At 38.7% G+C, this 12,899-nt stretch overlaps 1 protein-coding gene across 1 annotated transcript in view; it reads left to right on the forward strand.

The window, feature by feature from the left end:
- LOC131429156 (uncharacterized) overlaps positions 1-12,899 on the forward strand; it is a 230,261-nt gene that overhangs the window by 38,878 nt on the left and 178,484 nt on the right. The window contains exons 3-6 of the mRNA XM_058593203.1: positions 1,342-2,894; positions 3,523-3,829; positions 3,902-4,185; positions 8,616-8,738. Coding sequence (XP_058449186.1) covers positions 1,767-2,894; positions 3,523-3,829; positions 3,902-4,185; positions 8,616-8,738 — 1,842 coding nt within the window. The 5' untranslated portion in view covers positions 1,342-1,766. The remainder of the gene's footprint in view (positions 1-1,341; positions 2,895-3,522; positions 3,830-3,901; positions 4,186-8,615; positions 8,739-12,899) is intronic.

A 12,899-nucleotide genomic window follows, 5' to 3' on the forward strand; every position in this document is an offset into this window, starting at 1 on the left:
TCTACATACATATTCAAATTACATTTGAAACGAAATTAGGAACACTATTAACGTACAAAGAAAACCAAAAAATTACACACATTATCTTAGCGGAACATATTCAATTTTAGCATTTCTGAATAATCACCTTTTAAAAAATGAGCGATAAGTGACGCGGACGAATTGAGCTCACAATTTCCGTTTTTTATCAGTTTCATGCCAACGAAAACAAAACTTAAACCATTGGCAAGGCACACGTTTACAGACCAAAAATTAAATTCAAACCGTGCTCATTTATGTCTTAGGTATTATGGTTGACATATGCATCAAACAGACATTTTCCGTTTAATAATAACCGAATTTGATTGTGTATAATTTGCAAGTCTCGGCTAATAGGTCGGTTTTTCTAATGATTAGTCTTTCTATATGGAATTGAATGACAAATACGGAGGAGTCATCCAATAATTTTTGTGCTTTACTTTACTTTCCTACAATTTTCATTATCCAAGCTATCTAATAAAGCGTATTATTTACTCCGATATTCAATCCAATCGATTAGACTGTTGTTCCAATTTACTAACAATGTAAGCATCGTTGTTCAGCACGTTATAAATCTTTCAGCCACTTTCGCGTTGGAAAATCGAATAAGAACAAGCGTGAGATGTATCGATTAGAAGGTTCTCGAAAGCTGATTTTACACTCGTATAACATGGATATTTATCAATGTGAATTCCCTTGACTTGACAGTGCAGCGCGTGTATATTATTTCTATTCTTCAAGGAAGGTGCTGTTTGCAAACAACATCAACTGATCCATTTATTCTGCCGTTCGCCACCCAGTGCATTGATGCCTATCGCAAGCCGCGCCACAGAACGTCGTTCGTGTGCTCTCTTGGTTCATTTGCCTTCGAGTAGTTGCCCGAAGAATATGCCCGTTGTTAGGCAACAGTGCTGCCTTACTGAATACGAATTTCGTTTATATCAAATACATTTTCGAACAAAATGAAACATTACTGACGCAAATAAAACATAAATCAGATTCTATCAGCAGCGCTACTGTACGGTTTAAACTGGTTTAAAGATTCATAAAGAAAGGCGCTTGAATAATTTGTGTCCTCCGCAATGGGCTTCCTCATATTCTGAAGAATGTATACTCATTATCGTGACTAATTTATAGTTAGCTTATATTAATGATACTATGACGTAACGCCGTAACACCGCAACAGCTGTTGAACTGTTTTGTTGATATTTGAACCGGGTTCCGCGGGGCAGACACACACTCAGGTGTCATGCGATCAGATGCAGTACCAGTTGATCGACCATTATTATTTCATTTACTTTTATCATTTATTTCATCACGCAGGTTCAGCTGATGATTCAAGGGTTGCTCAGGATATGACAAACCGGGGTCTTCCTTTTCCAAGATTCGATGTTCAAGAACAAAACAAAAACGAAACTTGCGCCTGGATGACGAGAATCTTCTGAGCATAGCCGTCTTCCAGTCGGGTTCACAATCAACATCCCGACCCCAGCGTCCTTCGTCGAAGCTGACATCGGTGGCACAAGTGAACAGTCAGTCAGTCAGGCAGTCAGCTGATTGGAGGTTCATTCGTTACGACGAAGTGAGGTCGACTGACCAATTGTGATATTAAAGGAGAAACAACGGAGTACAAATTAATTAACCTTAATTAATCGTAGCTTTCAAGCGTGCTGCAGGCATCTCTTCGGAATCGTTGAGTCGATCCGAGTTGTAGTTAGGCAACTTTAACACAAATTTACATTAGTGCGATGGAAACTTCAAATCGTTTGGTGATATTGGAAGAACAGGATCAGATGCAGCATTCAAAATGTAAGGACGAGGGTAGAAAGAAGGTGAAGAAAAAAGTAGATTTCACTGGTAACGAAACCAGAGACAGAATAGAATCGGAAGCTGATCCCAGAGCTGCACTCGTCAGTCCGATGACGGATGATGATTTTGAGAACATTATCGAACGATCAATGCAGGATCTGGACACTATCAAATCCGATTCGGACAGTGACTTTGGAGATGATCATGGGCTTCCGACGAAGAAAACGACCACCCCACCGAAAAGTGCACGGAAAAAGAACATTGGTTCTTCAAGTGATAGTAGTGTAAGTGACGTAGAAGAAGATGTATATTCGTGGATTGAAAACTGTCCAAAATCTCCGTTGAGCCCGAAGCGAACAGAACTGCTTCCCTATACAGCCGCTCATTCGTTATTGCTTCGATTTGGCGAACGACGGAGATTATCTGAATGCTTAGAGGAAGATGAGGAAGAAGATAAACCTCTCAACAGCCATGGCACAAAGGATCATCATGGTATTTCGCCAAATCGTAAAATACCTCTCCCACTGAAATTGAGCAATGTGAAACAATTACCGGAAAATAACGATCCTACGGTAGTTCGAAAATCAAGATTCTCGGTAACCAAAGCAAGTGAGCTGCCTCAGCTTCGGCCAGAATCCGTTAATCTACGACCGCTGACTGCTGCGCAAAATTCCCAAACCATTCACTTTCCCTGCAGTCAGCTATCATCTCCAGCGCACAGAACATCAATGAAAAGTATTTTTACTCCCGAATCCCCTTTTCCCAATCCGCATATGGACAAGCGGTTCTTTGACACATCACTGGTCGAAATACGTCCTCTCGCCACCAGTACTACGTCTGTGGACGATGCGGGCTCCTCCGAGATAGACGTAACCAGCACAGGCGACATGAGTGTCACTGGTAAACCATTCCATTTGGACGAAGTGTGGGTCAAACGGGTGGATGTGGATCCGAAGAAACCGTCCGCTACCGGCGATCCCGTGACAACATCCTCCAAATCGGCAACACTACCGGCCTCTTTGAAGGCGGCTACCCCGACGAAAGCGAAAAAAGACACCAACCACAGCGTAAGTTGGGAGACAATTATGGCTTATTAACATGTAACACAGTGTGTCGACCGAACGCTGTTCCGTTAATTGGTGTTAATTGGGGTTCAGTAGGTTTTGTTGCTAGTTCCATCCGACGGAAAATAGACACAGTGGTGACATTCGAGTGTCACTATCCAGCTGTGTGATATCATTAAAAAATGAATTAATTTTCCAAATTCCGATTGTCATTTCAGGAGTAATTTACTAACCTTTGAAAATGGGTTGGAAAAAATTTATTGGTTAGTTTTGCATTTGAGAACATCATGTCTGCTATTAAAATTTCTAGCTATTACTTTTATTCCAAGAAAATTCCTTCGTCTTCATTTTGATTTCTACCTGATATCAACGTAATGGTCAATTGATTCGAAAACATATCTAAATACTGGAAGTACATAATAGACGACAATCGCTGACTCACATTATCAGCGTTGAAGCGTCATGGATACTCACATGACAACACTGCATACCTTGCGTCTATCATTGCCCATTGAAAGTAATCAAATATATCTTAAAACCTCAATTTTCGGCGCGTGCAATCAATCTCGGTCTGACGTTAAGTGTTCTGTTGTACAAAAGCTAAAATTGTTTTGTTTTTATTTTGCCCCAGGATGCCACCGATGGCGGTAGTCAGTTTCAGCGTCCATCAACGGCTCCGGCCGCAACCGACTCAACTCGATCGTCCAAGCGGCAGAAAAAGTGCGAGCGGGATGCCAAGAAGCAAGAGAAAGAGCAGAAGAAAATTGAACGCGAAACCGCTCGGCGCTTGGAACGAGAGGCGGCTAAATTGGAGAAGCTAAATCGCAAACACGAAAGCATATCCCGTAGCACGGAACGAGTAAGTGGTCGATCCGGTTCTCTAGAAAGGCGGCGTAGTGGCGAGGAAGTTCCGGTGCTCAATCAATCCACCGTTCATGGTAAGGAAGCGTTGTGTTTCGAAGTGTTACATTCGAAATCATGCAACACTAACCATTATTAATCCATTGTAGGTATCGCAAGTCCCAACCGACGTCCAACGATTTTTGACGTGTTTCGCACACGCAAAGGTTCAGATTCGAAAAAGAAGAAAGATGACTCGAGTAAATCGGGCTCCGACAAGGACAGCAGCAGTGGCAGTGGTACTATCGGAGGTTCCGGGGGTATTATGCACAGTATGAAAGCGGCATTGCATGTCGGGGGTCGTCACAGTCATCATACCGGGACAACGGCGCAGCCCGCAAATGCGAAAGTGCGAGACGGATCTGCTCATCCGCATGCCGGCAGTGACGCACAGGTAAGCAGAAAACTAAAATTTGCAACGATGTGATGATTTTTTTTCGGAGTCACACAACCGTGAACTAGTCGATGTATGCCTTAAATAGTGCCGCAATTTGCATTTTGTTTCATACAGTTTCATTTACGCTATAGACATTTGTGCGGGTCTCATAAGCAACCCTTGAGATTTTAAAGATTAATTACTTCAAATTGATTAATTGACAACTGCATAAATTCAGTAAAACAAATTTGTATACGTGTTGTTCGTTGATCTGTAATTGCTAATATTAAAAGTATTGTAAGGTGACAGTTGTTGTGTATGTCACTGGCTTTTGGTGAAGACCACCAAAAGCCACTGACATACACAACCACTGTCACCTTATTAAAATGTCTCCAGAAACCATAACAAATGGCCTGAAGTGACATGTTTCCCTGTTTATTTGAAGATTTGTACCTTGCCATGGCTTCTGAGAACCGAAAGCAGGGTGGGTAACGTCGCATAACTGGAAGACGTAAATACGAATAAAATTGACACTTTCGAATATAGACAATAGTTCGTATGAATTTATTGTGTGAATTTTGCAACTTTTACTGCATTACTTTCACAAATGTAACGGTCTACACCATTTATTTATCTACACTCAAGAACTGAATTCAAAACTGGTTCAGAATTCAGTCGCAAAATTCAGGTTTGGAATCCAAATAAAGAATTCAGTTCACGAATTTAGTTCTAGAATTAAGGAACAGAACTCATTTTCAGAATCCAGGTTCCGAATTTAGTTCTAGAGCTGAATTCGGAACTTGAATTTCGAAACTGCATTCAATTTCAAAATCTTGTTCCAGAATACAAGTTCCAAGAATTATAAAAGTCTTATGACACTGAATTTAGGAATTAAATTCTGGTTCAGAAGTCAGTTCTTAAATTCAGGTTAAGACTTCTGATCTAACAGAACCCAGAACATTTAGTTCCAGAACCCAGAACCCTAGAACCCAGAACAATTCTGGATCGAACTCCGATTTTATGATTTATATTAAGGAATTAAATCGGGTTCCAGTAGTCAAGAAATCAGTTCTAAAATTCAGATTCAGTTACAGATTCATAGTTATAAATTCTGAACTGGTAATCTGGAACTAAATTCAGAAGTTGCATTCTGAAACTAAATTCCAAACCTGGAATAAAGTTTCATAATCCTGGTTCTGATTTATGATTCCAAATACTGGTTTTAGAATTTAGTTCCAAAATTCATTTCCCGAGTTCAGATCCAGTATTCAAAAGCTGAAGGCGATTACTGATACGCCTTCCGAAAAAAGGAGAGCGCGAATTGACCGTTTTAGGCATTATACCACTCAGAAGGTCTGTTTTGTGTTGCTGCCTGTGGAAGCGTTATACCTCACGAAGAACCTCAAAATCGTCGTCCGATTGTGAAAAAAGCTAGCCAGGGTGATGAGTTTTCCTCATTGTATCCAAAAGTTTGAGAAAACTTAATTTTTAATCATTTAGGGGTTAGCCAAATTTTGTGCTAGGGCACATAACCGTTTTTATTATTTCTACTTTTCGTCTTTGACTCATCAGTGCAGAGCAGTTCAAATTGAACTGCTTAGTGCTAAACTCGGCAGTTCAATTTGAACCGCTAAGGGCATATTCAGTAGTGTTCAAGTTCTAGATGCATAACTTATGTCAGTTACAAAATTTAAATCTGGATTTTATAACAAGAAAAACTGGCAGACCCTGCAGTGTTTTACTCGTGTTTCAATATATACAAAAAATAGAACGGCATCGTAGACCAGTTTTAAATTTGACAGAAGAACTGGTCGAATAAATAAAACTAGAACGGCTTGCTGGGGATACGTTTGTTCCACTTTATGCTCTATTATAGATCTTCCATATAGAACTTCTAGCTGCTGAATTTGCTCTAAGCAGACGTAAAGTTTCTGCTATTTACAGAACACTTTTTGTTTTGCAACGAAGTGCAATGTCTTTTCTGACGTGCCCGAACGAAAACGTGTTTTCGACTATTTCTGGCCGATGCAGGTTTGGTCATTTTAATTTTAAGGTTATTTATGGTTATCTCACATTGTTGAAAATTAAATCATATATTGCTGAGCACATTTCTGATGGCATGGAGAAAGAATTATGTTTATGCGTTAAGTACAACAAGAGATATTCACGATTAAGTTCTACCCATTCTACCAAAGGGCTAAATTTGAAAAAGAGTCCCATAGTAAAGTAAGACGTATTCACGTCAAAAACCCGGAAACGTAGTTGCATACAAGTAGGATAATTACATATCAGATGATATGAAGTATCGTAATCACATTCACACAAATCTCACGAATAAAACTCAGCACGCTGAATAGTTGCCATGAATGCAGAACATCGTTCTACAGGTTCAGCACCGAAGAACTGAATTTTTCTAGAATGATTTATAATCGTCCGCAAAACTAAATGTCGGTATCATTTTCCGTAAACTAATGATCAACGATGAGGTTTCGTAAAAGTGGTGGTAGTACATCATCTTGAGGATATTCGTAAAGCAAAGTCAAAGTTGCCAGGACTTATTTACATTCCTTTTGTGAAATTTGGCCTTTCTATTTCAACAGACTTCGGAGCCGATTCTTAGCGTACAGAATCATTGCAAGGTTAGTACTACGCTCCTATTAACACTAAGAATCCTTCCAGGTTGGACGCCCTTAGGCTGACATTCCTAAAACTCTTTGCTTCCTCATAAGTATAGCGACCACCTTTGGGAGTAAATTTAACAATTATCTCGCGTTAACAATGTAACAAAACAGGGATATTTTCCTCCAAAACATATATGGAATGTTAATGCTCATTCTGGAGTAACAGTGGGGGAATTCCATCCTTTCCAGGCGACTTATACGAAGAAAATCTCTCAACTGTCCATTTGGTGTATTATATACGAAACTGTCGGTGATAACTTCATACATCCTGGAAAGTGAATGATAAAAATACAGTTGAGTACATCACCTTCATCGGACAATTTTAAGAAGATTTTAAAGAAACACACATGAAAGTCCTTCGATTTCGAAATTAACATGTTTAATTATATTGTTATCACTTTCATGACACGCATTCATGCAACAAATTTCCCAACCTCAGGGCACTCTTGTAAGCCATATGAGTTAAAACTAACGTTTGCATAAACGAATTGACTTTTTTCGCATGGTGAAAAAAACAGCTAAGACTAATAAGCTTTTGATAAATTACCCATGTAAGGTAATTATTTAGGCTTACTTGTAAAATAATTTTATGTCCATGCGAGCGACCTTCCGGCAGTTAGCCAGAACATTTGCCATGCCGGACTAAAAAAACATGCGGGTAGGCATGTTTTTGAGTTCTTTCTTCGTTCTGTTTATCAATTCCTTTTCAGTTTTGGCGACAAAATTGTTGGAGTAGATCTTGCACTCACGTTGGCCTAGAAATTCTCGATGGGACGCAGCTGGGGGATGTTGGGCGGGTTCACCGACTTGGGTACCACATAGATGATTAGCCGCCCCATCTCCTCCAATGATCGCTTCGAGTAGTGTGCCGACGCCAGATCTGGCCAGAACACCGCGTCTTCGCCCTTATGGTATTTCTTGATGAACGACGCAACTTCCAGCAGGCATTTCGTACTAAAAAATTCCTCGTTCATGCCCATTCCGGAGCCAAAGAAAAGCGGTTTTGACATCCCCTTCTCGCTGATTGTCAGCCACAGCATCATCTTTTTGGGGAACTTGTGTGTGAAATGAACTTCACCTCGGAGTTCACTTCTCTCGTGGGGAAAGTAAAACACGAAGTGCCCTGCCTGTCGTAGCCATCCAGGATAAGATAGGTATCGCCGTCACGTCACGTTTCTTTGTCTTCAACAAAGAAAAGAAATTATCTTCGAAGCGTTTCACCCTAACTCGATGATTAGATGATTCTTGCGAACAATCTTTGCACGGATCGATTTGATTACCTTCGGTGTTCGTATGTAAACCGCAGTCCCTCCAGAGCATGGTTCCATTATTTTTTTTTTATTAAAAAGGTATTTTTATTCAGGCCTATTTGCGTACAAGATTTACGTGGCCGAATTAGCCGATTTTTTAAATAATACATTTTTTGAAGTGAATCTCCATGGTTCCATTCGGTAGAGACATTTTTGGGATAAACTATCAAATGCCAAATGACATCCTACCACCGCCACCTTGGCAGTGTTTCTTTCGGCGTGCTTCAGGACGAGTAAGAAACTCGTCATCAATAAAACAACCTCGATGTTCTGAAAGAAAACATAAACGCATTCAACAGAAATAAGTCAGCTACACAAACTCAATATGAAATTTCATATATTTGCTCTCATTTTCTCTTTACTTCACCAAACATACACCTACGTATAGCTAAGATTTATCTTATATGCTAACACTTAAAAAATGCAATAGTTTTTAAAAAAATTCCTTAAATTTCAGTACTATCATACGGTAACAGCCGTACGTCGAGCGGACGCCGGCAAGTCTCCAATGACAAAAGTGATGGATCTGTTCAGACATCGTTCCAATTCAGCAGTATCTGAGGCTGACAAGCGCAAAGCGGTAAGTGAATAGCTTAATAAAATTAACCCAACACCCCCGAAAGGTGGCGTAGCTTTTCATGTACAATCACGAGGTAACAGTCACGTATAGATGGCAGTTATGGCTGTTATTCAGCATCGCGCCATAGGCATCAGAAAACTGAATACACGTAACTACCCAGTGGATGTTGTCGAACCGCCTCGGTCCGATCATCGGCCCGATCGTAATGCTGCCGTCGGGCCGTCATCAGATAATTCTGCACCACCGCGTCAACCTGGAAAAGCTTCACGCTTACATTATGTATCGCAAGCGCAAAAGAGTGAAGAGATATGAAACAAGGCATTATCGAGCCGATGTCACCCCGATAGCGTGACATTGGGTACTTTTTTTGTTTCGTTTGTGGAGGCTTGAATCTTAAGGTTATCCGCCTTTTTGGGCTAGAAAAACTCTGGAAATCGAACCCCGCGCATTACCTGTCGTCGTGCTTTTTGCTTTGGTAGGGAAGACCGGGACTAAACCGGACCACTTAAATATCTTATAAACTAGCAATAATTTTGTTACAAGGATTAAATTTGTGAACGCGTTTTCATGTGAAAGCGCTTTCGATCACGTGGAAAAAAATTATTGCGTGTTGAAACTTGAAACTGAATTGTTTATGCGGGGCTAAATTGGACAAAACATCTTGAAATTTTTTTTATAGCAGTGTAGACTACTGATACAATGTTTTGTTTGTAAAACAGTTATTTTGTTTATTGAAATACATCGTTTAAAATACTGAACTACATTTTTAAGTACCCTAAAACCGAATCTGATTCAAGGCCAATGAGCCAAATATTCAATAATGCCTATGAATATTTTTGAGAGATCTTTGAACAAATCAACAGTTAATATAAAAAATAAATAGTACTGTTTTTATTTACACAACGTTGAGTATTCCACTCCAAACTTTGCGTTGAGTAAAAAGTACTCGCAGTTGGGTGAAAAACAAGTTGACTGCTTCTCAACGATGCCATTTTAAGTTTTGGACTCGTCGTGAGAAGAGGTTCGCATCTATTGAATTATTTTTTTGGATTAATTTTCGGATGTGGTGCTGCAAATGCTCGACAAATATCCGAAGGGATGATACAGACGACAGATTTGCATAAATTACTTTTACAAAAAAGTAAATCTAATGAAATAGTCAGCACATTTCCCCATTTGTTATCTTATGAGGGAGAGATGGTAAATAGAATTATTATAAGCTAGAATTATCCTTAACCTAAAAGTGATTTACAGATCATACAGGCATTTGATTGAATCCACGAAAAAAACATACAAGATACAGGAGATCTGAAAATGTTGCTTCGCGCAGGAATTCTATTCGATAACTCTAGTTGGAATATGATACAAGACTTGGCTTGTCATTTTATAGAAACAACATTCTGTACTATTTTTTTCATTCAGACTTCATAAAAGGAGCTTTAAGGTTGATGAAAAAGCTATCCAACAAAGGTATTACTGGTTTGGAAAACAATGCGAGCATGGAGGAGATTACTGCTGCTCCCATAATTAAGTGGATCCGATTTCCTCATAGCGAAGTGGGGTTCGACAAAATGCTGGCTGTTAAACAATTATCCTCAGCAATCGGGGACTCACACATAATTTGTGTAGGCGAACGATACTGCCTTGGAAATATGTATGTCATTTTCAATGAACACGTTATTCCTTGTGGTAAATCAAGCCTAAGAGCAATCGAAGTTATGTTTAAATCTTATGCTGTATTCGGTCTTCAAGTGCCGGCATTGATCAGAAAATTGTACGATCGAATATCGATTAATGTTTGGGGTACGAAACAGCACAGCAAGTCTAAATCAGTGATGAATTTAACAACGCGATATAAGGAATTTATTCGAGGTTCTTCGACAGAAAACATTTCCGATAAATAAACTGAAATAGCTATGCGGCTATGCGCGTGCAAATAAGTAAATAATCTGAATATAAATAGAAATATAGTTATTCATTTGTATTGATCGATTGTTCATGTATATTTTCTTAGTCATCTGATTGTTTTTCTTATATTTTTGTGGTTGCGAGAATCTTGTTTTACAAGTATGTTATTTTTTCCCTGAATTGAATTTCATTTGAGCTTTTTTTACTGTTAAGTGAGTTTATTTTACCCACAGCTGACTTTTCTTAAGTTAGTAATATTTACCCAATGAATAATTTCGTGGAATTACTCAAAATTAGGTTTTCCATTTAACTCAAAATTACCTTATTGAACGAATGTGCTTGGATGAGTCAAAAATAGCTAATTTTGGGTGTTTGAGACAATACCTAGATTCCTAGCGAGCAGGATTATGTCTCCTGCAAGGTTAAACCAACAGACAATCCATTCGAACATGGTTACATTTCTTTTGCGTTCATTGAGTTATCATAAGATTCGACACCCTACTGTGTCCGTTGTTCATTTTTTTGTGAAATTTTATAGTCTGGTTTAGCCCGTGGTTCCTGAATATTGGATTTTGGATTGATCACTTTATCGTGATGTGGTACAAAAATTAATGCATATTTTTGCAAACCACAAATTGGGAATTGTAGCTGATGGTTGAAGCTACACAACGGAATAGATAATTTAGGTACAATTCTAGTTGTAATGGATTCTTGTTTTCAATATCCTAAACGTGTTCGGTTTAGCCTCGATCCCTCCAATCTAGTCACTCTTTTGCTTTAGCGATACACAATGTAATTTTAAATCTTATTCAAAAGCCAATCAAAAACTTTCGTGCACGATCTATCCGATGTTTGAATTTACTGGGTAGAAATAATATTAGAACGAAAACACCTTCGTAACAGTTTGGTGGTTTTCACACCATTGCAGTTCCGGAGTTTTTCCATGTTGCTGTTTTTGAATTGAGTCGTTAATTTTTTTCCATGCATTTTGATATTGGATTTGTTTTGACCGACTGGGTAGATAATTATTCGTGTACACCTACTATTTCTGTTAAATAGAGCTCTCGAATTGCTTAAATGTGTGTACAACATGAATCAATCGGTTTGCATAGATCAGTTTCACTTGTTTCTACTGTAGACTTCAATTTTATTTAGCAAAGTTTTTGGAAGCTTCTGTTCGTTTCGCGATAGGCATTAAACAGTTTATTTTTATTTGAATCGTTTGATACATTTGAAGACCGTTTGATAAAAAATCTCCGGTACTTTTATATCGGATATTGTAGGAACTTTCATTCCAAAAATCGATGAGTCATCCCTCATCGTACAATTATGTTCGCACTTATCGAATTTTAAAGATTTTAAAATTAATCTAATAGTTTGCTTTCGAATTCGGAATTTTGAAAAATTTCATGTAGCGGAAATCAAATTATTCAAGAGATAATCGAGAGAATTCCTTGGAACTTGATATTTTGTGTTATATCCTATTTATTCTAAATTTGTAATTAAAATATTGTCCAATATTTCAGTAGTGGATATAATTTTTCGAAGATAGAAAAAGTCGAATACTTCACGAAATTTATTTACAGATATTCAAATTGGTGTTATCATAAAATTTCATACGATGGTCTGCGCAGTTCATTTGCTGATCATCCCAGTCACTGTTTTCAGCCCCTAAATCGTAAAGAAAGAAATGGCTTAAAACAAACAAAAAATCTCAGCTGCGCACATTTTGTGTTAATATGCGTATTTTGCTGAACATTCTAATGGGTATTACAGGGTCCGGCACTCGAAGTGTAACCAATTAAAAAGGCCATAATTTCAGTTTGGAAAATTACTTTTACTTAATTCAAAGTACAAAATGTGTAAAAAAAATACAAAATTCAGAATCAATTCACTTTTGCTCGATATGACCACCTTTTGCCTTGACTTGATGACGAGAGAGCGAAGGAGTTGCTTCGTTTGGCCGAATGTGACTTGCAGGTATTTTGGCCCACTCGCGGACAATAACTTTTTTCAGCGCCTCGAGACTGGTGTATCTTTTAGTTCGGACTTTGCTCTCCAAAATGGCCTTAAGAGAATAATCCATTGGATTCGCATCTGGTGAATTCGAGAGCCATTGTGTGGACGTGATGAAGTTCGGAACGTTGTTTTTCAGCCATTCTTGGTTCACTCGAGCTTTGTGAGACGGTGCCGAGTCCTGCTGAAACGTCCATGGTCTGCCACCGAAATGTTTGTCTGCCCACGGCTTCAAAG

This window comes from Malaya genurostris, chromosome 2 (assembly GCF_030247185.1).
Source record: "Malaya genurostris strain Urasoe2022 chromosome 2, Malgen_1.1, whole genome shotgun sequence".
Taxonomy (NCBI): Eukaryota; Metazoa; Arthropoda; class Insecta; order Diptera; family Culicidae; genus Malaya; species Malaya genurostris.